General features: G+C 43.4%; 1 protein-coding gene across 1 annotated transcript in view; it reads right to left on the reverse strand.

Moving 5' to 3' along the window:
• Positions 1–7,251: 7,251 nt before the first annotated feature.
• sgsm2 (small G protein signaling modulator 2) overlaps positions 7,252–27,350 on the reverse strand; it is a gene marked incomplete at its 3' end in the record, with an annotated part of 116,221 nt that continues 96,122 nt past the window's right edge. Inside the window, exons 13-24 of the mRNA XM_083773537.1 lie at positions 24,667–24,823; positions 23,697–23,761; positions 21,874–22,019; positions 19,362–19,490; positions 16,385–16,567; positions 14,390–14,827; positions 13,320–13,444; positions 12,013–12,095; positions 11,338–11,447; positions 9,664–9,760; positions 8,918–9,085; positions 7,252–7,340 (exon numbers count right to left, since the gene is read on the reverse strand). Coding sequence (XP_083629663.1) covers positions 7,252–7,340; positions 8,918–9,085; positions 9,664–9,760; positions 11,338–11,447; positions 12,013–12,095; positions 13,320–13,444; positions 14,390–14,827; positions 16,385–16,567; positions 19,362–19,490; positions 21,874–22,019; positions 23,697–23,761; positions 24,667–24,823 — 1,790 coding nt within the window. The remainder of the gene's footprint in view (positions 7,341–8,917; positions 9,086–9,663; positions 9,761–11,337; positions 11,448–12,012; positions 12,096–13,319; positions 13,445–14,389; positions 14,828–16,384; positions 16,568–19,361; positions 19,491–21,873; positions 22,020–23,696; positions 23,762–24,666; positions 24,824–27,350) is intronic.

The raw sequence follows: 27,350 nt of genomic DNA on the forward strand, positions 1-27,350 counted from the left end.
CCATTGGTGTTCGAGCCAGCTGGTTTAATGGCCGCAACATGGTTTGGGCGCTCGTCACAAACAGTTGTGTTGGGCACAAACATAATTTAGACATGGGAGCTTGTCAAAATGTTCTTATGTTTGTGTAGACTCCAATCAACGTCCATACCTGTACTTATGTTTCCTTGCATGCATTGAATTCATGCTTTACTTATAGACTCATTGCTTACTATATTATTCATTAATGTCTTCATCTTGATAGACTCATTGCTTACTATATTATTCATTAATGTATTAGATGTATGAAACAGTATGTTATCATCTTGCACATTATTCTTTTCATAGTTTAACAAAGCAGTAAAATGCCATGAAATTGTACAATGGACATGTTTTATTGATATTGTGTGCATTGTCATAAACCAGCTGAAGCATTCTTTAAGCTGTATGAAAAACAAAACATCTAAACAAAACAATTAATTGTTCTATTACTTGTTGTTAGGTGCTTACAAATAGACACACAAAGATGGTGTCATATGCTTGCACACTTTACACACATCATCACTTGTCTATAATGTGTTATCTGTCTGTCATCTATTTGTTCATTAATGTACTCTGTCTTTGCTCTGTCATAGTACCTGTGATATCGCTGACCCCTGCTGGTGTAACGGACACCTGTCAATCACCTGAGGGCTCTGGGTGCCACACCCTGTGGCAGCTGTGTCTTGTTGCATGATTGGGAGGAGGCTATAAATAGGAGCATGTGGCCAGCAGCTCAGTCGTTCCCCAAACAACCATCAGAACAGTTGTGTTCCCTCCCTGTTTATTTCAGCTACAGGTGGGCTGGTCGTAAGTACTCTTTTGGCGTTTTGAGTTTGGCTAGTTTAGTTTGTTTTGTTTGATAGTTTATGAGGAGTCTGGGCACTCCGACACGCACATAGTGCGTAGCTGCCCAGGCTCCCCTCCTTATTAGTTGTGACCAGCCCATCCTTTGGTTTGTTCGTTAGGATATTTAGTTAGGCCTTTAGTTTACATTTATGATTGATTTCGGCATTCCTTGGTTCACTAATTTAGAAGTTAATTCATTCACTTCTTTATTCATTTGGTTATTCAGTGTTCCTTTTTGACTTGCATACGTTCATTAATTCGTCCCTTAACTCATTCATTGCCTGTTTGGTGTTTTCTATGCCTGATTTCAGTTTTAAATAAACCTTTTGTAAACTTTTGAACTGTCTTTTGTTGAGTTATTATGGTATGGTCCTGGTGTTCAAGTCAAGTTCTTACGGACCGTAACACTTGTGAATAAAGAGACCAAATCAGCATTCTGCCTATGAATGTCTTTAATGTTTCAGCATAACGTGTATTAATAGACAAAGTAAACATAAATACCATCACATGGTTTTGTTATTGTCTAAGACTCTAGTAATATTTTTCATATTATGAAAAATGGGCATTATGTTATTTACACTTTCTCCAAGTAACATAAACAAAACACACACATGCACGCGCACACACACATTCAATGGGAATTTTGGCCAAACTTTACATAATATGGTTTTATTATCTTAGCAAACCTTTTCATGAAGACAAGTCTTCATGAAGTCGTCCTCCAATGCATTGTGGAATCTGTGTAGTCTATGCAATACTGCTACAGTATAGACTACGTTAGATCCTATGTAGGCTACTGTATTGGTATCACAATGAATACTCATTGTTTCAAGGTGTTAAAGAACCCTAAAAGGTCCAATGCAAATGTTACATTATCAATCAAATGTTTGTGTTTTTGCCAATCATTTGGGGGCCACGTTTAGGCCTACCGATGACAGTGTCCGAGTGGTCACCGACCCACAGGGTGGGAGTTACAATAAACAAGCTGCTGTTTATACATTTCATTGGTTAAATATAAAAATTCACTTGCAAACATTTTCACTTCCAAAAAGTTTCAAAAAGATCAAAACAGATCTTACAAGCTCACAACGCGGTGCTTTGCAGCACATTGTGAGCTTGTAGATCGGCTATTTTCACTACTTTTGCACAGTGCATAAATGGTTCCCATGTACACACTGTCAGAGTTACAGACCCAAGGGTCCATTTGGTACCTTTTATATATTGGGCTGAAGTTACTTGTTACTGTAATAATAATAAAAATGTGCAAAGTAACTAAGTTTTCAAAATAATGTAGTGGAGTAAAAGTACAATATTAGGATGTGAGATGTAGTGGAGTAGAAATACTTTTAGTATTTATTTAGTATACTTCTAGTATTTTAATTGGAAATACTCAGTAAAGTGCAAATACAGCAAAATTGTACTTAATTTTAAGTCTCAATTACTTGACCACTGAATACAAACTGTTGTAGCCTTAACCACTTTAACGCATTAACACCAGGAAAGCATGTGTCATTTTAGATTCAAGCGTTCAAAAATAGAAGATATTCAAGCCCTCACACAGCGCGTCACTCGGTGCCATGCACGCTGACGCTACGCGAGCTTGTACATCTGCTATACAAGTGAGCTTGTAGATCAGTGATTTTCACAAGTGTTGCCTCTTTCTTACAGTATGGGGGACAAGGGGAGAGCAACGGACTTGCTTCCTTCATGCCTGAGTGTCCAAGTTGCTCCTTTGCACCTGACAGGGGGGAGTTTCCCTGGTTGGACGTAGCGCGTGGAATGAACACGTTATTCCAACCAGTTCCTTTCCCCTCCATCAGGCGCCCCGGCTGACACAAACACTTTTTTTTTAAATCGTCCTCAGGTCTTAACGGTTTAAGGAAAGTGAAACCAATTATGCTAATGAACAACCTTTTGTTTTTAATAATTCATTACATTCAAGGCAAATGATACATCCTCAATACAGTACATACGATGCAATGCAAACATCTCTCTAGATAAATACAAAATTGAAATCTATTTCTTTTTTTTCCTTTTTGCCTTTTTCAGTTCAGTGCACAACATTGAGAGAAAAACACTTAACATTCAACACGTAACAAAGATCTCGCACACGTTCATTTGCACAGTACACATCTCCAACTAAGTGGGACGTCCACGAGTGCCGTTAACATAAAAATAGATTTTAAAATATTTTACCTTATATACTGTCCTCCATAGAAATAGTGGACTTTCAGGTTCGTTATTTACAGCAACGTAGACTTTTGACCCCCCTCAAACAACATAAATTGCACAGTAGTTATAATTAGAATCCAAGATCACGATATGTTCAAAAATATTTTACATACTTAAGTAAACAGTCAGTTTTTTTCCGTCATGCCACAGAGGGGGCTATTTCAAGGCTTTGGTTACACAATGTCCTGATTGGAAGAATCCACCACAGAGCTATTTCCTCTCCACCTATAGCGTCTCGTTTTCATTGCGGATGCAGAAGACGGTTGGAGCGGTATAGCGAGGTGTATGTTGATGGCGCATCCCTTCTTCACCCATATCGACAACAAACCTATTCAAAACAAACGAAGGAAGAAGGACCAGAAATGTCTACAGTACAAGTTCAGCATTGGGGGAAGACACTTGGCACTTGAATCACAGGTGCAGCAGGTACCTGTACACATGCTTAATGACCTGTCGTTTGCAGCCATATTGACATTTATTTATTTTTTAAGAAGAGACGAGAAGAGGTTACACCGACAAGGGTTATCAAAAGAGATCCCCAATTGCACAAAGTCACTGTATAAACATGGGTGTTGATTTGTGCTCATTCTGAAGCCAAAATAACTAATGTTCTGACCGTATTAACTGATTTAGCGGAAACAACATTGAGGTGCTTTTAGATATCCTGGGTAGTTTTGTATTAAAAAAGCAGCTTTTTTTTTTCTCAGGATTTCTTTTTAGTACAGGTACATCATTTCTACCAAGTCTCCCAATGCATGGTCAAAGCACACCCATCCACTTTATTGAGAATGGAATTGGGATAGCAGGGAAACAGGATTCATTACCCATTGGTCAATTGCAACCACTCCATATTCCCGGGCATGTCATAATAGGTTAAAGTTCTGCGACAATAGGCGAACCTTCGGGGGGAAATAGCAGATCTGCAACCTCACGAGTCTGCAATGTTCCCGGGTTTAAGTGCATACAGCCATGTAGGCTATGTATACTGTATAATGTAATTAATTGTCTATAAATGAATGCGACTTCTTCAACCTCGAATGTATGTACTCCAAGCATAGAAAAATCTCATACATTTTGAGAGGTCCTTGCAATTTTCTCCTGAAATCAGTTGGCTGGTCTGTTGCAGAAAAACGATAATCAGTCTGTATTTATCAGTAATGCACACCCCTGACATGTAAGACTTAATTAAAAATTCTGTGTAAGTGTGTAGTGTACCTGTTCTCTGCTACCCGAACAGATTAGTACCAACACCTAAAATAATCTGTTCTGTGCTTAAATTAGCTGGAATGTTACATTTGGAATGAGTAATCCCACGCTGTAAAGACATTTGAAAACATGTGCCAGTGTTGGTCAAACTAATTTAAAAATAAAAAGGTATACTGGACTGTGAAAATAAAACTTTCACAGGTGTATTTTAGAGACATTTTCTAATATACTTTCTCCCATACTGTACGTGGCCAGTGTAATATCGTTTGGCCACATTTTGTACGTTAGGCTTCCTTAACCCATTTTGGGCGGGAACCCCTTTTGGTGTTAGCATTATGCTATGCTTTAGCTATTGAAAAATAGCAGATCTACAAGCTCATAGCGCGAGCTTGTAGGTCTGCTATTTTTGAAAAATCGAAGAACGACGGACATAGAAACATAGCTTTTCCAGAATCTGATCTCAGGTCAGAATAGGTTAAGGTCCTGTTGGCTTGCAACCCATGACTTCACGTCACGGCTGCCACACACACTAGAAATTGTCTAGTTTTGGACTACTTTTATAGACCGACTAGATCAGCCTGTTGCTATGCTTTGGCTGCATTCTATAACTACTTTATTATTATTTTTATACCAGTTTGAACAGACATATTGTCATTTACATTCCTTAATGATCAGTGAGTATCCTCACAAATGCAAAACAATTAATGTCATCACATGATCACCACACGGACCGCTCATGAGATGAGGGAGGAAGGGGCTCATTCATGGCTGAGATTTGCGCCTTATTTGGCCTTTTCTAGTTCTTGTTTTGCTCAGTCATGTTCTTGCTGCCGTCTCTGTTCCAAGGTTATTATAATAGTTAACTAAAACTGACAATAACTCAAACTAGATATGGAGAGAGTTTTAAAAAAAAGTTAATGAAACAAGCTAAAATAATATTGTCAGTTTATTTTATAGGCAATTTATTGAGCCTAGTTATTTGGGAGGATACAAAATATATCTTCCAATGTTTTAGCTGTGGCAGATTTATTATGAATATATTTTGGAACCATATGCTTTTTTTTCAAATCACACCCTTGACAAATAAAAATGTATTAATTAAACTAAAACAATAAATAACTAATTAAAAATAAGCTCTTAAAAAAAAATGTAACTACCGGTAAACAAACCCTAAATCAAACCCTCTTTCAAAACTATCCAGAGCTAAACTGAAATCGGAAAAAACAAACCATAGCAACCTTTTCATCTTTCCGTCGGTGACATGGATTGACCCTCTGCTTCACTCTGTTGCTGCAATCAGGCTTTTATAGGTTTACACCGTATGTATGCTGTTATCGTAAGCAAACATAATTACATTTTAACTTATATTTTCACGACGCATTAAATAATGGGGCAGAAAGTTAGCCGGAATGTAAATTTAACCATGCTTCAATGTCATGCACTTTTACTGTACTATATCACAGACCAGCGTTAACAGTAGTTATGAAGTCATTGATATGGTTGTAATGTTGGTTGCAGTTAACCCTGAGAATGCCTCCAGTTTGGCCTCAGGTGGTACTTCTACCCGTCTGGCATTGGGGTATCACTGTCACTGGTACCATGAAGGAAAACCTTGCGAAAAGTGCAAAATCGGACATGGGTTTTTCTTTTCTTTTTTACTGATAAAGGCAACATTTGTGTGATAAATAAAATAAAATAAAATAAAAACATTCGCAAAAAGGGGACGGCGGATATGCGTTTTTGTACAAAATACTTATGAAAAAGGTAAGTTGGCATAGTCCATTTGGTCACAAAAGAAAGCTTCTTCGTGGCTAAGTCTTCCTACTCCTCCTCAGGTAATGCTGTGTGTGTGTGTGTGTGTGTGTGTGTGTGTGTGTGTGTGTGTGGCGCGAGACTTTTTTGTTGAGAATATTACTATTGATGTCGTGAACGTCCGGTCAGAATATATGTTTGCATGTGCATCACTCTGTGTGTATGTATGTGGTACGTACACATACACACGTACAGTACAGTACGTATACAGTAGGTGTGTTCATGCACAACACACGCTCTTGTGGTGGGGGGCAGACTCAAGAATGCGGTCACAGTGCGATCAAACTCACAAGCATGCAGACGACTCCACATGTCTCAACAGGTCACCACGGGCATTCTGTTTTGAAGGTCAGTGTAAACGAAAAAGCCAGGGCCCCTAAGTCTAACCTTTGCTCCAGCCACACAGGGCAGCACCTAGCCCTGGTCCAGGGCTTACAGCGAGTCTCTCTCTGACGCCCTGTGGAAGTCCCTTCCGCAGCCCTCTAGCCCTCAAAACAAAGCCTGCCAGACCTTGATAAAAACTATTCTCGTAGCTGGGAAGCGTCTCAGGTCCCCAGTTTCTCTCTAAAATTTTAATCATTAAATAAAATGAATCCAACCAGAGGATCCAAGCAGGCAAAACCCGGAAATGCCATAGTAGAAGAAATGACTCTGCCCAGTAAATTCAGGGTACATTGCTTTATTAAAATGGCACAAAGTGCATTTTAGAGAGAAACTGGGGACCTGAGACACTTCCCAGCTACGAGAATAGACTTTTACTAAGGTCTAGCAGGCTTTGTTTCGGTGAGTAGTTACGTCGTTTTGTTTATTTGCGCACGGGAGTGAAAATATCACCAGAGGGCTGCGGAAGGGACTTCCACAGGGCGTCAGAGAGAGACTCGCTGTAAGCCCTGGACCAGGGCTAGGCAGCACCCTCCTTTCCCCAGTATCCGAGCATCAGTGGACCCCCCCCCCCTTGGATCTGTGCTAGGGGGGGGCTGGCTGGGCAGGCGGTGGCTCTCTCTGTCTCTCTCTCTCAGAGACGGAGAACCGAGAGGTGGGGGGGAGGGTTGGAGAATAGAGAAGGTCAGTTACATGACGTGTAGACATAATCCATTCCTTCCCTCCCTCCTCTCCTCTTTTTGTCCTCGTTGTTTTTTACTTGTTCTCCATCAGAGACTGGACTTTGTGCACCAGTTCACGGGCTATTTGCAGGATGTGCTGCACGTCATGACGCTCTGCCATCTCTGTAACACACAACACATGTGGAGGGGGGGGGCATGTTTCAATGTTTTTTCAGGACAAATTAAGACCCTTTAGTGGGTCTACACACTATGAACTTAACTTGTACATACAGTGAGTTATTTTCCCCCGCTAATGTTTTACTCCAGAATAGGAAAGCTAGGGTTAAAGTGGTTAATCTAAAATCTAATATATATATATATTCGGGAGAACTATTAGGCTCTCATGTAGCCTACTGCACAGCGAGAAATATTCGTGAACAGATTTCATTGCAATGTCGCCCTTCCAGTGTAAAATCCTGTGTGTCGCTGAAGAATATTTGATGAACCTGCACACTGACCATGTTTTCTGCTATTTCACAATCATGGGACAGTCTAAATTAAGTGCAAGCTTCATGCACTTTCTATAGATGGTTTCAGTTGCACACCATCTGCTTAAACATTATGTCATGACACCTAGGGCTCCATTTTCGTCACCGCTAAACCCCTTATCCCTAAACTTCTTTGCCTTTTTTACTATTTTGCAAAACATTTTTGAATAGTTAAAATGGCCAGTCTACAAGCTCACAACGTGTCAATGTAGATTGGCTAGTTGAACTATTCAAAAATGTTTTTCAAAATAGTAAAAAAAGGCAAAGACGTTTAGGGACAAGGGGTTTAGCGGTGACGAAAATGGAGCCCATTGGCTATAGGGTCTCAGCAGGGTTTCCAGGATCAACCTGGCTAATGTTGATCTATCATAAAGATAGCATAGGGGCTATTTCAAACTAAAACGGCAGGTTAAGGTGTCAATCATGTGGGTGTCCTTGCCCTAAATAACTGCCTGTCCCTCAACTCTGTGCATGTACCTATATATTCTGACTCAATTGTGAAGACAAATATCCTTCGGGACAATAAAGATAATAATAATAATAATAATAATAATAATAATAATAATTATTATTATTATTATTATTATTATGTTAAGGATGGTGTTGAGTTAGGCTAGCCACCATAGGGGTCAGCCACCCAGGCTCCTGCTTGTCTTCTGCTGTATTCTGTTACTCTGCAAATAAAATCCAACTCCGAAACACCTCTTTGCCTGCCTGCGCCTCTTCATCCGTCTGTCTACACCAGAACTTTTGAGTTATTGAGTATTTTTGAGTCTGTAGCGCGGTGGAGAGGAATGCACTTTCTCCTTAGATAATATACAACATCGCTCACCGTCAGTGTTGTTTTTGGCAGCACATTTTTATTTTAGTTTTAGTCATAGTCTCTTGAATATAGTTATCATTTAGCTTTAGTCACATTTTAGTCACCTGGAATGTCTTGTATTGGTGTTAGTCGAGTTTTAGTAAAATGTATTTTGGCGGGCCTTGATGCCGTCGTAATCACTGTTTTAACACTTGCTGAAAATAGCCGATCTACAAGCTCCCAACGCGTCGCAGCGCGACGAATTGTGAGCTTGTAGATCGGCTATTTTCAGCATGCAACCAAGTGTAAAATGACTTATACTGGATCTCTTGTCCACTAGTCCCCTTCCTAACATTTTAGTCTAGCTTTTATTTGTTGACGAAATTGTCAGTATATTTAACACTGCTCACCGTTGAAGAACTTGATGATGTCGGTGAAGTCCATGTTGTTGTCTCTGATGATCTCCCGGTAAACGGTGACCAGGGCGAGGGCCAGAAACAGAACGAAGTGTTGAGACGAGATCCTCGGAGCCACCCAGATCACCTCCCACACCGCAAACACGTCCTCATACAGGAGCTCTGCGTAATATACATTGATGATGAATTGGAAAACGGTGGACTTTACTCTTGTAAACAAGTGTAAGAAGTAACAAGTGTAACACGTTTATGGTGTTGTCCACTCATTTTCCATTGGTTCAATATTTTCGAAACAACACACAGACGTAAAGGGTGTAGCACTGACTTATGCAAAAAAAAAAGAAAGAAGCAAAAAAAAGCTAAATGGAGTTAGGTGGTTTCCTTCTGACAGCAACGAATATATAAACATTAATTGACTCACTTTGTGCGAATGATTAGTAATTGCAGTATTTACCACAGGCTTAGGGTCCATTACAGTCAGTTTAGACTAGCTTGCCCAGTCTGACTTTGGAGAGAGGGTGCGAAAACCAAGAAAACCAACAAAAGATAGCCTACTTTGGCAGCCCTTGTGCATGCAAATGTCTGCTAAGCAGCAAACCACATGCAAGCCGCCTTTGTATTAAATGGTCCCCCACTAGCACATCGGTAAAACCGTTCTCACCTATCGTCCGGAGATGCGCTCCCCAGCCCCACCCCCCACGATACTAATTTGCCCAGTCAATCGTTTAATCCACGCTTACCTCTCTTGAAGTCCAACAAGAACCAACGGTAGCAGAAGTAGAAATGGGTGTAGTCTCCATTCTGGTGCATCAGTTCAAACAGCTCAGAGTCCAGGATCTGAATGTGGACAAGACAAGGTGAGGAGGTCAACAGTCATTGAGTTCCCAGCTAACATGTCCATCTGGGCCCAATTGGGTTTTGACATGGGCTTGGGTTCCAAGTGGGCCGTGCATCCAGTTTTCACAAAGGGCCAACCCGTGTTAGCCCATATGGGCTTACGTGGGTTTCTAACTGGATCTTAGGTGGTATCCAAATGAGCCATTTTATTTCAGAACCATGTGTGCGCCACCTGTGTTTGCCTATATGGGTTTGAACTGGGATCTAATTGGGCCTTAAGTGGGTACCAGCTGGGCGAATTATATGTGACCCATGTAGGCCACACTTGTGTCCGCCCTCATTGTCTTATGTCCTGTTTCTGTTGTCACCTGCTGTCGATTGTTCATTCCTACGGATAGGATGCAGTGCGCCACATTGGCGGTGTTTCCAGTTTTCTGTAGTAGTTTCTTCAAGTGTTCAAACTTTATGACTGGATAGCACTCGATCTGTAGAGTCCTACATTACTATCTCCTACGATCAAGGGTTAGGGTTCTGTAGCATGCTGTTTTTCATCATTTTTGAGGACGAAAATCACTTCGACACCATGGACTTAGCCCATGGTCTGGAAGTGATTTTGTCTTTTTTCAAATCTTCGTTTTTCATCGTTTTTGACCATGGATTAGCCGAAATAGCGCAGTTGGTAGAGCATTAGACTGAATATCTAAAGGTCCCTGGTTCAATCCAGGCTTTCGGCAGTTGAAATGAGGTACAGAAAATCCTATGACTCTTATGGTCGGTTCAAACAAAAAAGTAAAGGGGCCAATCCCACCCCAGTCTTTACTGTGACACTTTCCACAACATCAAGTAGCACAGAAAAGCTGTGTTGTAGTAACCAGCAGTTAGCTCAGTGTGATGAGTGGCTATGCTTGTGATCCACAGGTCCAGGGTTCAAATCCCACACTAGTCATGTGGCTCTGTGACACTTTGCTTTGCACACTGACTTTCAGAAGGACAACTTTAAAGCAGCGCAGGAATTCCCCATGATTGTGTGCCTCAGTGGCCCAACGGGTATAAGTCAAATGTTATCCGTAGTATACCTAGCAGAAGTGTGCCGGTTCAAACCCGGTTCAAATCACACACAGTGGATAATTGATATCCATAGATCACCGACACTGTCCATATCCATATCCTAGTAGAAGTATGCTGGCCACATACTCCTAGTAGGATGCTGAGTAGAGTAGTGTGTGCAGTTAAGAGCCCTGGTGGATAAATCAGATAATATCCATAGAATACCTAGTAGAAGCCTGCCGGTTCAAACCCAACATAGGATGGTGCTGGTTCAAATCACCATCACCTAGAGTAGGTATGACTGTGTGCCGTTAATATCTCGACTCATGCACGCACGCACACACTCACACACAAGGTTCAAACAGCTCAGAGTCCAGGATCTGATGTGGACAAGACAAGACGAGGAGGATCGAGGTCAACAGTACATTCAGTTGGTATCTCTCACACACACACATGCACACACACGCACACGCACGCACGCACACACACACACACACACACACACACACGCAGGAGGTAATCCTTCACACCTGAATGAGGGACCTCATATTAGAGAAGTGTGTGTCCATGGCTCTGCCGTTGGGGAAGTTCTGACTCATCCTCTTCATGAGCTGAGTGAAGCAGCTGTACGCCAGGCACTCTGTGGACGTCACACGCAACACAACGAGAAGAGAATTAGACACGACGGAGCGCCATGACTTATAGGACAAGAACTACTAGAGTCAAGTGTGTTCACACTGCTGACGCACACCGCTGACAAGTTAACCACACACCACTGGTCACAGTCAAGTGTACAATCATCTGCACTGAGAGAGAGCTAATAAAACATTTACAGTTGAAATTGCCGCAAGAGGAATTACTCTCGTAACGGGACGAGCAAGGGACCAGTCGAAATTTAGGAAAAGGGGGGCCTGGAGGAAAAATAGGGGAGGGCGATGCCTTTCTATATTTTAGTCAGAGGGAGGGTGAGCTAATTGTATTTCAAGTCCAAGGGAGGGTAATCCCTTCCTAACATCTTAGTCTAGTTTTTATTTGTCAACGGAATTATTTAGTCTTAGTTTTAGTCATCGTAGCTTAGTTTTTATTTAGTTTCCATTTAGTTTTTGTCACTGAAAAAAGGTAGTCGACGAGCATTTTTTGTCTTAGTTTTAGTCGACAAAGACAACACTGATAGGAAACCATGTCATTATAGGTCTGACTCTTACCGTCGTCCAGGATGACCATCAGTGGAGCCAGCAGGTCGCACATGCCCTGCACGTAACCCATCTCCAAGTGCTCCCAGACATAGCTGCAAGACAACGACATACCGTATGAAACCAGTGGAACTAACGCCAGGGCTCCACCGGACGAGTTGCGTCTCCGTCGCGTCCTGCTCGCGTCACGACAACCGTCAACGTCGCGCTAGAGGTGCTCCACCGCGGGCTTTTGAAAACTGCGCGTCAGCAACATTATGGATAATGTATTGTAGCGTACGTGCGTGCGTCAAAAAACTAACCAGGGCAATTTTTGAGTCACCGAACGCAGCACAACGCAACGCAACGCGGGCAGTGGAGCCACCCCCATTGATTAAAAGGGAACATTCCCGACGGAGACGCGACGCTGGCCCTGGCGTTAGTGGTAGAGAGGTTCTGTACTAGAGCAGTGGTTCCCAAACTTTTTCATGTCAAGGTCCCCCAAATTGACACTAAATAGCCCGCGGACCCCCCATATTTGAAAAGATAATGCCAGGGCCCCAACAAGAGAAGATTTTTATGGTGGCAGTGATTTTCAACCCGTTTAATTTCAAGGATCCCCCAGTTTGACATGCATTAGTCTACGGACCCCCCCCCCATTGAATAGCATTTCTATCTCAGAGATAGGTTGACACCTGTGTTCAATTACTGTTCATTGTATCTCATACTCATGCATAAATACCACACTTCCTGTTATCTTGTCACAAACGCTGAGGAAGGCCAGACAGGCCGAAACGCTTTCAGTCTCAGAGGTAAATAAAGTCATGTAAATGGACATACTGTATAATGAGTGCTGGCATTTTCTTCATCCCTTCTCTGGGACCCCCAATTTATATTGTATAATCAATGCTAATTTAACTCTGAGAGCGTACAAAATGGAACAAAATGGAATATTCAACGTAAATACAATAATAATTTAAAGCTATCATTGCTGAGCTTCAGGCAGCAAACACCAGCGTGTACATTTCTCAATGTCAGAGGAGTGAAACCTCCACCTTCAACCACTGCAGATTAACTGTAAATGTTGTCCCTGAAATGCCCGTGAAAATCCCACATTCAAATGTGTCATAAAAGGGTTCATTTGGCTACATTTGTACACCCTCTGGCTTATCAAATTGATAAGTTATCACTTATCAGTGAAGACCATACTTCCAATAGACTTGTGAATATGTATTTTATTTTAAAAGAAGAAAAAAAAAAATAACATGTATTTCAACACGTTTCTTTTCTTGAAAGATGCTTGAAGGTAATTATGTATTTGGTCTCTGTTGTCACTGTACCTGCACATGATGTTGCGTAGCTTCTCGAGGTTGCTGGAGGTGAAGTAACAGTAGTTACGATCACAGCGCTGAACGTCTTTGTCTATCCTGTGGAGGTTGAGAGCAATCGTGTCCAGAAGCTCAATCTGTCCAGAACGGAAACGGAACGGATTTCAATTTCAAGAACAAACGAGTGAAAACCATTTCTTTCCTTTAGGTTTTTTTTTTTAGTGGAGCGACCACTCCCTTACGGAGCTATGTGTGTGGCTGGGTGGCTGGGTGTCTGGGTATGAGCACGGAAACAGCATGGTTGTTTTTCACCACCTGTGCGCAACCTAACACACACACAGTCACACACTCAAACACACACGCACGTATTAACTGTATATATAGTATATATGATGCTTTCGGGGGTGCAGTGACAGTACAGTACAGTACAGTACAGTACAGTACAGTACAGTACAGTACAGTACAGTACAGTACAGTACAGTACAGTACAGTACAGTACAGTACAGTACAGTAGAGGGACCACCACACGGTAACTCTGTCATTTCTCAACCGGTTCGGACGTGGCGCGGCACGCAGGGACCGGCCCGCCCCCCTGGGCGCGTTCCTGGGGGTCTGGAACTCCACTCAATTTGGTTACCAACTCTCCATCAATTAGCTGGGGACCACCTGGAACCCCCTCAAGGACCACTGCACGGTGGTCCCCGGACCACTGTTTTAACCCATTTGGTTATGTCAGTGGTTCTCAAATTATTTCATGTCAAGGACCTCTAGAATTGTATGTGTTTGGCTGTGGAGTGTGGACCCCATCTGAAAATACGTAGTTCCAGGGACCCCCCCCCACCCCAGAAGCAAAGATTTGAGTTAAAAAACGTTCGCTCTGAAGGAATATATATTCAAAGAGTTGCGCCACACTTTCACGATTTTTCCAAAAAATAGCAGGCCCATACAAGCTACAGAGCTTGTAGATCTTAAAATGTGCCTCAAATCTTTCAGAAAAGTCATGATTTAGGCCTGAATGGGTTAAAACAACAACATATCCCCCCCCCCCCCCGTAGCATGAATTGCACATTATGACCACAAACCGTGTACGACGACAGCGAAGGCGAGATGCTCCCTTCCTCCCCGGCGGCGTCTGTCACCAGCTTGTCCAGCTGTGAGCACAGCCTCTCCTCGCTCAAGAGCGCGGCGGCGGCGTCCTCCGCCTGCTGCTGCTGCTGCTTCCCCACGCCGCCGCCCCCCTCCTCCTCCTCCGTGCTCTGGCCGTCGCCGTCGACGCTCTCGGACAGGATCTGGGAGTGACCTGAAGTCACAGAGTAGTTTCTAGATGACGGTAGGCCAGAGTCAGGGGAGTCAAACTCCACCAGGGGGCGCTCCTCCTCCGCCGCCACCACCATCGGGGCAGCGGAGGGGAGCAGGGTGGTAGACATGGTGGTTGGGGTGGTGCGGTGGTCCTCACCGCTCGGGGGGGTGTACTCCCCCTGGCCCCCGGGAGCGTCAGGATCGTCGACGGACATGAAGACCTGGGGGGGGGGGGGGGGGCAGGGAGGACAGAGGTGTATATATAGCGGGTGAAGAGAGGCGGTGGAAAAAAAAGGGGCGCACGGTTTGTTTGTACTAAAAATGTCTTCTACATCCTGACAGATTTAAAGCCATGTTTCTATGTCAGTCGTTCTTTCGGGTTTAAAAAAAATAGCAGACCTACAAGCTCGTAGCACGCCACCGAGTGGCGCGCTACGAGCTTGTAGGTCTGCTTGTAGATATGAGCTTGTAGACCCCCCCCCCCCCCCCAGAAGCAAAGATTGGAGTTAAAAATGTTTGCTCTGAAAGAATGACAAAATATAGCAGATCTACAAGCTCGTAGCGTGCCGCGTTATGAACTTGTAGATCTGCTTAAAACACCAAAAGGGGTTCCCGTCCAGACTGGGTTAAGTAAAATACTTGACCCAAATAGGCCTACTGTAATATAGAAATACTCAGTTACAAGTAAAAGAAGAAGAGCAAGGCCTCACTCACACCTTCGCAACAGACTGATGCATGCTTCTTGTATACAAAGGGTGTGATACATCTTGCCCCAATGCATTTCCAATGGGAGTCACATGGTTTGACACAACATTTGTGTTGTATGAGGGGGAGGGGGGGGCAGTCGAAACACAGCCGAAAGCCATAGTCCAGTTTGTAGTCCAAAATGTTGTATCAAACCATGTGACTTCCATTGGAAATGCATTGGGGCGGCCATGACACTTACATCTTGCTTACATCTAGCATGCATCGATGTTGTATGCTAGATCGAAAGGCGTGAGTGAGGCCTAAAGGAACCACCTTTAAGCACTGTGCTAGATATATTGTTAATATGAACGTACTATGCAGTGTGCATGTAATACACACAGGTGTGTTACTACAGTACTTACTGCACACTACTGTACTGTACATCTCTGTACAGTACAGAGATTTAGGGCTGTATTTTGCGTGTCTTAAGTACCAGGTCTTATTCCCTAACTTGAGTAAACTAAAGACCTGGAGGCGTGATCAATGCCATTTGGCTATTCTGAGTGGCCAAAGAGCATTGATCACTCATTTTCTGATACCACAGTTTTTATGCAGGATTGTCTATTGTATTGATTTATACAGATTTATACAGTCAGATCGAGGCACCTAACGTACATCAAAGGATACAGGACCATATCTCTGCTGTCGGGAGGAAAGCTCATAACTCCAAAATGTTCATTTTTCAGGAAATAAAGAAAACCTTATATATTTTTTAAAACAAAGCAATACAGCCTCATCAAAGTTGGTGTTGTGAGTGACTTTATATGTTGTCAATTACTTCCAGACATTTTGAGGGTCCAATGGAGTTGAGAGGTTTTGTCCAAAGCACTTTTTACTACTTTCCATTAGTTCAATATTTTCGAAACAACACACAGACGTAAAGGGTGTTCAATAGCACTGATCTTGCGGGTGAGCTTGACGTGCATAGCAACCGTTGCTATAGAGTAGACTATTTGGATTGGCATTGGACAATCGCTTTTTGGGGGGTGGGATTTAGTGAAGGGCTAATTCCTGTCGGTATGCGGGCTCACCTCGTTGCTGAGAGTGGAGTCTCTGTGGACGAGCCGCAGCACGTGGCTGTCGATGCTGCTGCCCGACGACAGCTTGGCAAAGATGGCCGACTGCATCTCCTTCTCCCGCCGGTTCACGATGACCTCGCACGCCTTCCACTCTCTCGTCACCTGCTGGTAGCGCTGGCTGATCTTCTCGTCGATCTTCGCCAACCGATAAAGCGCGCACGCACGCACGCACGCACGCACGCACGCACACACACACACACACACACACACACACACACACACACACACACACACACACACACACACACACACACACACACCGATCAGCAGACTGCGAGATGAACAGTGAATAAACGGGCCTAATGCGCAGGGGCGTATCCCTCCAATTTGTCATTGGACGATGCAAAAACACTGATCCACGCCTTAATTACTACAATGAATGAATTAAGTTGCAACTTGTCCAAAATGCGACAGCCAGAGTTTTAACTAAAACTAAGATGAGAGAACATATTACTCCAGTTTTAGCTTCACTGCATTGGCTTCCGGTTGTTTTTAGGATTGATTTTTAAATAATTTTACTTGTTTATAAAGCTCTCAATGGTCTCGCAACTTAATACATGACTGCCTGCCTAAATATGTCCCATGACCGCCCCCTAAGGTCTTCCACTGCTGGCCTGCTCGCTTTGCCTAAAAAAATGGCAACTAAAAAACACGGTGAAGCAGCGTTCTGCTCTTACGGGCCGACGGCGTGGAACAAACTCCCACTGTACTGTCGACAGGCAGCCTCTGTAGACATTTCTTAAAGCACAGCTCAAGACCCACTTCTACACTCTTGCTTTTAATTGATCTTTTACATTTCTTGTTATTCTATTATACGTCCTCACTGTATTGCATTAGTGCTATTATTTTTAATGTTTTATGCCTTGCTTTTCTTTTCTTTCTTTCATTCTCCATTTCTCTGTAAAGCACTTTGCACTTTAGGGCAGCGGTGGCCAAACAGTTTGCGGAGCGGTCTTGATATCGGAAGGTTGCTAGTTCGTATCCCTGGACCAGCACCTTAAAATTACCACCGCTGAAGTGCCCTTGAGCAAGGCATTGAACCCCTACCATGAAATGTTCTATGAGCAGGGCCTGGCTGTAAACAAGTTATTGAGCTTAGTCCAGTTACCCTGGGTAAACATAGTACCTTTCCTTTGCTTTGTTTAGCTGCATTTCACATCATGAAAGGTGCTGCTATACAAATAAAGTTTTATTATTCACTAATACATTCATTATACATTTTTAATTTGTTAAATTGGAAAAAGGGCTTCGTTAAGACCTCCATATTATTATGGTCAATGCCTGTGTTTTCTTCACACCAGAAATGTCTTTGTTTATGATTAAATATGAATGAGAAGCCTCTGTGAGAGTATCCTAAAATGTTAGCCTCACAAATGTCACAAATGTCTATTGCAAAGTTTTTGGAAAGAAAGGAAGTCAGCAGCAGGGCCGCCATCTCCTCATGTCGCGCAGAACGCCGAGCCTCAACACCACCCGCGGAACAATGGTCATTGCACTGCCACCAAAGTCGCCTCCCTTCCACACTCATGCCGGCAATGCATTTCTTTACTACAAACACTATCGCCCCAAGCACCCACACCCCCGCACGCACACACTCACACACACGGAACACTGTCGCCAGGTCTCGAAAACAAGCCCAGAAAATATGCCATTCAACACACTACTTACACACACTACAACTTGCTTACAACTCGCGGACCTGGCAACACTGCATCCTGTTTTGTTTCCCATTGGCTACTGTTGCTAATTTGGGGGGGACTTTAACTGACAAGTGAGAGTGTGTGTATGTGTGTGTGTGTGTGTGTGTGTGTGTGTGTGTGTGTGTGTGTGTGTGTGTGTGTGGAAGGGGGAATTTTGGATTGCATCGCGATGCAGCTGAAATGGCACACACACACACACACACACACACACACACACGCCACAAAACGCGCAGTCGCCTGCCAAGTTCCTCTGCGCATTATTTATTTCCCAGTCCCACCACGGACTCACGCGCGTGTGCGTGTGCAGTTTGATTTCAGCATAACTAATCAAAATAATACAAAACAAGTTAACAACACATAATAATAATAACCCATCCGTTACTACATGTGCAGGGCACAACACTGGGTTAAAAAACACAGCTGAAATTTCCCTTCTTCCCATATTGTGCTGCAATGTAACTCTAGGATGAGCCGCCCGAAGGGCGGCGGAATTCTAGTACTGTACAACAGTTGTATCCTGAGGACTTCAGCTTTACAACTCCACAACAGCGTCCGCCCTTGATTATGGATTACTACATGGATGATTGAAGACATCAAAGGTCAGAATTGAATTGTAATTTGTTGCTGAATGGATTTTCATTGCTTGTTGTTGTCTGCTGCTATGCTACAGGGATGCTTTTTTGCTCATTTGTAATTTGGAAGTGAGTTGAAAGAAACTAGCTGTTGTTACACTCTGCCGTCTTCAATACTCAACACTACTACTTCAATACCAGTAGGCTGCCTGTTGTTGTTTTATGGTTGACCAGATGAGAGTTTGTGTAAACAGAAACATTGAATGCCATTGACAATGGATGGCCAGCTTTGAATGTTTGCGTAAACACAAACATTGAATGCCATTGAGAATGAATGGCCAGCTTTCGTAAACACAAACAAGACGAAAGTGCGACAGCCTGACATTTACACCTGCCAGTCTCTCTAAGACACCTGGACTTAATATTTTTAGGAAATTGAAGGCAAAAATGAGTATTAATTAATTTAAAATGAGTATTAATGAATAAATTAATTTACTAATAAATTAACTAATGCAAAAAAAATATTTGCGCGCCGTGTTCCCAGGCAGATATTTCCTAAGCCAAGGTAATAATGAATTCCGGCGTGCTAATGCGGTCATCGATGACCTCCCCTAACCACACAGTGTGTGTGTGTGTGTGTGTGTGTGTGTGTCTTACATGGTTCATTGCCTTCTTGTCCATGCCAAACTTGTAGTGCCCCAGTAGAAAGGGCCAGACCTCCTTCCTGATGTCATGCTGCACCCCGCCATAGTAGACCAACCGCAGCAGCTCCAGCTCTTTGTAGTTCTGTCCACATAACATGAGATACACACACACACACACACACACACACACACACACACACACACACACACACACACAGACAGACACACACACACACACACACACACACACACACACACACAGAGACACACACACAGACAGACACACACACACACACACACACACACACACACACAGAGACACACACACAGACAGACACACACAGACAGACAGACAGACAGACAGACAGACAGACACACACAGACAGACACACACACACACACACACACACACACACACACACACACACACACACACACACACACACACACACACACACACACACACACACACACACGATACTTAGTCACATATTCCTTTACCCATTTTGACCTGGGAACGATTCTACTAAATGCCTTCTAAATCCTGACCCTATGTTTCTATGTCAGCCATTCTCAAACGTTTTCATGTCAAAAATATATGTAATTTGACGCCGCCCCCCGCCCCCCCCCCCCCCCCCCCCCCCCCCCCCATCTGAAAATGTGTAGTTCCAGGGACCCCCACCCCCAGAAGATTTGAGTTCAAAACGCTCGCTCTGAAAGAATGATTTGCACCACATTTTCACGATTAAAAAGAAATAGCAGACCTGCAAGCTCGTAGCGCGGCACTCGGTGCCGCGCTACGAGCTTGTAGTACATCTGCTATTTTTCAATAGCTAAAGCACAACATGATGCTTTAAAAAAAACACCAAAAAGGGGTTCCCGCCCAGAATGGGCTAACTAACTAAAAGAAAATGATATCATTGATCCTAAGAATGAGTTTGGGTGTCGGAACTGTATGTCCCAAAACTCGAAACTCGTTTCTGGTGAATCCAGGAAATGAAGTAAAAGTGCAGTGAGAAATGGAGACGGACAAAGAAGAGAGACCGGATGACGACAGGCGGCTCGCAGACAGAAATAGAGTGTGAATTAGTAATGGTTACGTCCCTGGAAGTGATGAAGGAGTACATTTGGCTCCTTTAACCCATTTAAGACCTGACACTACTAGATTCTACAAAATGTCTTCTAAATCCTGACAGTTTTCTGAAAAACCTCATGTTTCTGTGTCAGTGGTGCTCAAAATATTTCATGTCAAGGACCCCCAAAAATGTTATATAGTTGGCCACTGTCGGTTCCAGGGACCCACCAGAAGCAAAATAATATTATTTGAATATTCAAAGATTTGCAACACATTTTCACGATAAAAAAAACAAACAGCAGATCTACAAGCACCGCTTGTAGATCAGCTGTTTTCCAATAGCATGATGCTTTTTAACACCAAAAGGGGTTCCCGTCCAAAATGGGTTAATCGCTATGGCGGTGTCATATCACACACCCTTATGAGACTCCATTTCGGCGATAGCCATTAAAGTTTCATTATCATGAAAATAGAATAGCCTGGGACGAGGAGATTAGAGCCCATGGCGGCGCATGATCAATGCTGCACGGTATAAGGAGTTCCCCATGCAGTCACGCCCAAATATGGAGTGTGTCGTCTGACCTCCAATGTCGCCGTGGCATCAGGCACAAACAAACAAAAGGGGGTATGGCCATATGTGACTAAATCTGACATTGGCTTTTTTGAATTTTCATTTTTCTTTTCCGTGTCGTATGAAAGCAGGGAATCAATCATAGCTTCAAATTGACATATTGGTTGTTCAGTTTGACCCACCTGTTTTGGAGATTATGGCTTATAGAGTAATGTCTTGCAGAGAAACAGCGAGTTGAGAAAACAGGCTTGAAAGGTTCACTTTCTGTGGTCTCTTAACATTACACCTACCTAGCTTTTAAGCCATTTAATTTGAGCTGGGAATGCGGATTCTCCCCTCGATGTGTTTTCCAAAATAGTAAATACCGGTATGTAAAAAAAATGATCAAATGAAATCCAGGAAATACTGCATCAATACTGTATCGCCCCTAAAGGGCGAGGCTGCGCTGAAACAACAGAGCTTCTTACATAATAGGTAAGTTAAACAACTAGCCGACTAGTAAACTAGGCAACTAGTCAACTAGTAAAAATAACTAGAAGTGAATGCCCTAGCAACCACACTGGTTATAATGAGACTGGCACATTCCCATATACAGTATGTATACGTGACATCATCCCTGATGATGTCACGTGATGTCACCTGGGGTGACCAACCAACCAACCAACCAAACAACTGACTGCACGATTTCATGGTAAATAAATTGTAAATGTACACATTGTGTACAACCATAAGTCACCTCACCATGCTACATGTCAACTGCAATCATTCTTTTTTTGTGAACTCCACCAGCCGATATCAGTATAAGTGCAGTTTACATCTGCTATACAGACAGACCTGTAGCCCCGTGCCACCCACGACGCATGCATCCCAGCCTCTAACCTTGCAATCTTTCTGGTATTTGCTCCACACATCTTTGCTCAGGCCCCCCGAGGCCTCGCAGGGTCTGTCCGGGGGCACGATGTTGTGGTTGACCAGTGCTGACAGGTGTGTCCGGACAGTGGACAGGTGGCGACAGTAGGCCAGCCCTGGGGGGGCAGAGAGACAGAGACAGCCATCATGAGGGATCAGTGACGTGATACAAGGAGACTTCCGTTGTGTGAATGCCTGATTTATATTATACCTGCTTGTGGTGCAACTGGTGTCACATAGCGGGGGGAAAAGTCAGTGGTGGAAAAAGTACTCAATTGTTTTACTTAAGTAAAAGTACCAATGCTGCAATTTACAAGTAAAAGTACGGAATTGAAAATGTAATGTACTTGAGTAAAAGTGCAAAAGTATCTGCATAAAAGTAAAAGTACTCATATTGCAGAATGAAGTTCAACATTTGCACCAAATCTATTGAAAATAGCAGATCTACAAGCTCACAATGCGTCTCGACTCATTGTGAGCTTGTAGATCTGCTATTTTCAAATGGCCGAAATGTATAGGGTTGTGGTTAAAGATAGGAGTGCCGTGATTTTTTTCCACCCTTAAACATGATCATCAGGTCTTATTGTTATAGAAGGAGGTATAATTTTTTCAAAAGAGTGTACAGTATTTGTTAAAATTATGGTTTTATGTGGACACACCCACCAGTTCATTAGGTATGCGTGAGTTTAACCTTAGCACCACCCACCTAATCCATCCCTCCACCTCCTTACGAAAGGACTGCCCATGGCTCTGCCCAAATGTTTACAAATGGCAGAGGGATTTTTCATGGTCCGTTTCATGGTCTGTTTCATGGTCAGTATCATGGTCAGTTTCATGGTCAGTAACATGGTCAGTTCCATGGTCAGTATCATGGTCAGTATCATGGTCAGTTTCATGGTCAGTTTCATGATCAGTATCATGGTCAGTATCATGGTCAGTATCATGGTCAGTATCATGTCAGTATCATGATCAGTTATCATGGTCAGTATCATGTCAGTATCATGGTCAGTATCATGATCAGTATCATGGTCAGTTTCATGGTCAGTATCATGGTCAGTATCATGTCAGTATCATGATCAGTATCATGGTCAGTTTCATGGTCAGTTTCATGATCAGTTATCATGGTCAGTATCATGTCAGTATCATGGTCAGTATCATGATCAGTATCATGGTCAGTTTCATGGTCAGTTATCATGGTCAGTATCATGGTCAGTATCATGGTCAGTATCATGGTCAGTATCATGTCAGTATCATGGTCAATATCATGGTCAATATCATGGTCAGTATCATGTCAGTTTCATGGTCAGTATCATGGTCAATATCATGGTCAGTATCATGTCAGTTTCATGGTCAGTATCATGGTCAATATCATGGTCAGTATCATGTCAGTATCATGGTCAGTATCATGTCAGTTTCATGGTCAGTATCATGGTCAATATCATGGTCAGTATCATGTCAGTATCATGGTCAGTATCATGTCAGTATCATGGTCAGTATCATGGTCAGTATCATGGTCAGTATCATGATCAGTATCATGGTCAGTATCATGTCAGTTTCATGTCAGTTTCATGGTCAGTTATCATGGTCAATGTCATGGTCAGTATCATGTCAGTTTCATGGTCAGTTATCATGGTCAATGACTGTCATGGTCAGTATCATGTCAGTTTCATGGTCAGTTATCATGTCTTGGGTCCCCCAGGCCCCCACTCCCACCAAAACATATTTGAAAGCGTATTATTGGGCAAATAAAAGTATGAGAATTGATTATGATGAGATCAGACTATAATACTTACAACCATAAAACGCTCTGGAAACAATTTGTCTTTTCATGTTCTGACAAAGCATCTTGAGAGGGACACTGGTAACAGAAAAAAACATGAGTTACAATCACACTGCCCCCTGCCCCCTACCCCCTGCCCCCTACCCCTGCCCACCACCACCACCACCGCGGAGGCTGTAGGTTGGAATCCACCGTGGTGCATCTGGCTTTGCAGAGTGTCTGCAGTACTCAGGTCAGCCAGTAGGGTACGACAGCAGTGACAAGTTGATAACAGTGTGTGGGGAGGAATCAATAATGGTAGAACGACTAAATTGGGGATAAAGTAAAAAAAATATTGGCTGCTCTATATAAAAAAATTATAATAATCCCTAAATACATTACATACACAAGCATATGATGCAGACACACACACACACACTCATACAGGGTACAATTTTACTCATACAAAAGGAGGTTTTGTGTTTCAGATGAATATAATATTTGAAGGTAGATGTGATAGGCTGCTCTCACACATTATATGAACCTGGCCTGCTTTATCATTGGAAGGGTGTTTACAGACATGGGACAAATGGGCTTTATATGCACACCACGCCATTTTGGAAAGAACTAGGGCCCCTTCCTTACTTCCTTCACAGGTGTTACCGATATACCGATACCGATATATACGAATAATGAAGGCTCTGCTCCATTCTGGTCAAACAGAGTCGGGGTGCCGCTAACTGTGCATGTTGGCTCACTGCAAACACGACGCACCGCCATTCCGACTACGTGGCTTCGAGTGGGTACACTAACTGGAACGAGAGCATTAATTAGTATCATCGGTAACACCTGTGAGGAAGTAGGGAAGCAGCCCGGGCAGTAGGAGAAGAGTTATTCTGTGTGCATACAGCCCATTTGACACTGTAATGCGGCCCTCTCTGCCGATGGTGTGTACGTGTAGTACAGTAGTAGTGTATGCATAAGCGTACGTATGTATATCCGACGGCTCATGAGAACAGGTACAGCCCGCTGGATAGTCAAAGGACACGCTGCTACCCCCGGTGGAGCAGGACAGACATGACACGTGGCTCGTTAGTTCAGCTTGGTGCCACAACGATGGACTGCCTCCAAAACCTTGAGCGTCCAGCATCTCGCCGTGGTCTGTGGAGAGAAGGAGAGAGAGAGAGAGAGAGGGGGGGGGGGGGTCTCTCATTACTAAAGAGACATGTGGACTAGTCATATTAATGTCCTGCGCTATCAATTCTAGGATTAAAGTTGGCTAGACCCAAGTATTGATCTTCAAGCTTTTTAGTGGCTCTAAAAATGACACATTCACATTCAGTGTGTATTTACGGCTGTCATATTATATGAAGTAGGTCCCTCAGCTCAACCAGAAAATACATCACTTCGTCATGATTCATGAACATGTATAGGCCTATGTATACTTCAGCTGATCTCTGATATAAAGAAGAAAAAAACAATAATAATAATAACGTTTGCTGTGACACAAAGTTGATAGAAACTGTACATGAGGATTATACTGAGGAAACGGTTTATAAGAAGAGGACAGGCGCAGCCAGAGGGATATACAGGGAAGCCATGCGGGGGGAGGGGGGGGGGCATCCAGTGCACATGGAGAGAGGGAGAGAGAGAGAGAGAGAGAGAGAGAGAGAGAGAGAGAGAGAGAGAGAGAGAGAGAGAGAGAGAGAGAGAGAGAGAGAATACAGTAGTAGACATGTGAGGGATAGTTTAAACTAAAGAGAAGTGCAGATTGAGGGGGAAGGGACACGACAAGGCATGCTGGTTGCAGAGAGCCAGAACAAGAGGAATATCCCAAAGGAACTGACAAATAAACAAATTAAATCAAGAAATGGACACCAGTCAGTGGGAACACAAGGGGAAAGGAAGAAAAACCTTCAAAAATATATATATGTATATCAGCATCAAATAAATGCTCTTCACCTTAATTCTTCAGGTTGAAGCTGATGACCTGTCATAAATATGCCATTCATAATCATGAAACCCCCACCCCAGCCAAAACCCCCCGAAATAATAATAGTAGTAGTAGTAAACAAAGAAAACAAAAAAAATAAGTGCTGGAGAGAGTGCCTGTTTTGGTCTGTGCGCCCCTCTCTTTATTCGGTTACTTTTGGAACCGAAAGACGAGTTCAAACGACTTGGCGATTAGTTTTGGGGCTTTCAGGAAGAACCGCCACGTCTCTACTACCGCGGAACCCCACAGGACCAAATAGTCGTCATAGTGAGGGGGGACCTGGGGGAGAGGGGGGGGGAGGGACTGGGGTTTCGGGATGGGGCATGGTGGGTATTAGTGAAGAATTACAGTGAACAGCATTGCAGCAAAAAACAAACCTAAGGTGGGGGGGGGGGGACAACTTCACAAAACATAGGAGAACGAACGGAAGGCCAAAGCAAAGACGGAGAGAACACATTTTGATTTAGAAAATGAAATAAAAAGAAAGGGAGAGAAGGGGGGGACGGGGGGACTGAGACATTATTCCAACACACTAACTAGCCCCATCTTTTAATAAAAATAAAAAGAATCAATATAAACAATAACAATGAAACGTGTGCATTGTGTGCATATATCCATGCAGAACGGTCAAGCATGTTGCAAGTCAGAAATTAAAGGGTGTGTGTGTGTGTGTGTGGGGGGGGGGGGATAAACAGAATGACATCAAAGGTGGTTGCACACTGGACTGCGTTTTTCGGGAAACCGACGGGAAAAACGCTGATAAAAATCAGATTCCCACAGCAAATTATCACAGCAAATATTATGCCACCAACCAACCAACCCGAGACCCAACAGTGCTGAGGGGTGCTGCTCCAAAGGCAATACAGTACCTTCTAATCCACTGCTTCTCAAACGTCCGATCCGAGGACCACCCGAGGGGGCGGGGGGGGTGTTCAGATAGACCCTTTTTTTTACAGGGGTCCCAAATGTCTACACTCTCATGAGTTACTGACTTGAAAAAGGTCAATTTGGACTCCTGGTATAGGACAGTCGTTTTCACAGTAGCCAGACCATTAGACAGAATAGGACCCTATAAAGACCGAAACAAATAAGGGTATAGGCAGGCGGCACACAGAACAACTCTTCCTACTTTCGGGGGTCCTCTTCCGACTTCCTGCACAGGTGTTATCGATGATACTAATGAAGGCTCTGGTTCCTTTCCGGTCAAACAGAGTCAGGGTGCTGCTATCGTGCAATGTCGGCTCACTGGACACACTCCGCTACACCCCGTCTCAAAGTACCGAAAGCTGACCGTAACATTTAAAAAATGTGGGCACTCAGATCGGTGAACCAATGGGATCCACCGCTAAACCGCCGTGATCCTAGCAGTATAGTCTGGAACTACATCTCCCGAAATCCGAGTAAGGAAGCTGCCATTTCCGTTCACGGAAACATATTTTCAAATATCTTTACATTTAATTTCTGTAAAAGACAAAACGGAATTTGGGGGGGGGGGGGGGGGGGGCTACCCTTCCGCTCTATATTTGACTCATGATAGAGCTTCCGTTGCTCCAGACTGTATGACGGAAGCATTTGGAAATTGCAAGAGGCAACAGTCTAGCAACGCGAGTACGTAGTAGTAGTAGTAGTGACGTATACTAGGCGTATCAAGTTGGTCTGACCATGTGAGAGTGGAGACTACTTGGACAGTGACAG

The sequence above is a fragment of the Protomyctophum parallelum genome (genome assembly GCF_964188405.1).
Source record: "Protomyctophum parallelum genome assembly, chromosome: 9".
NCBI classification, from domain to species: Eukaryota; Metazoa; Chordata; class Actinopteri; order Myctophiformes; family Myctophidae; genus Protomyctophum; species Protomyctophum parallelum.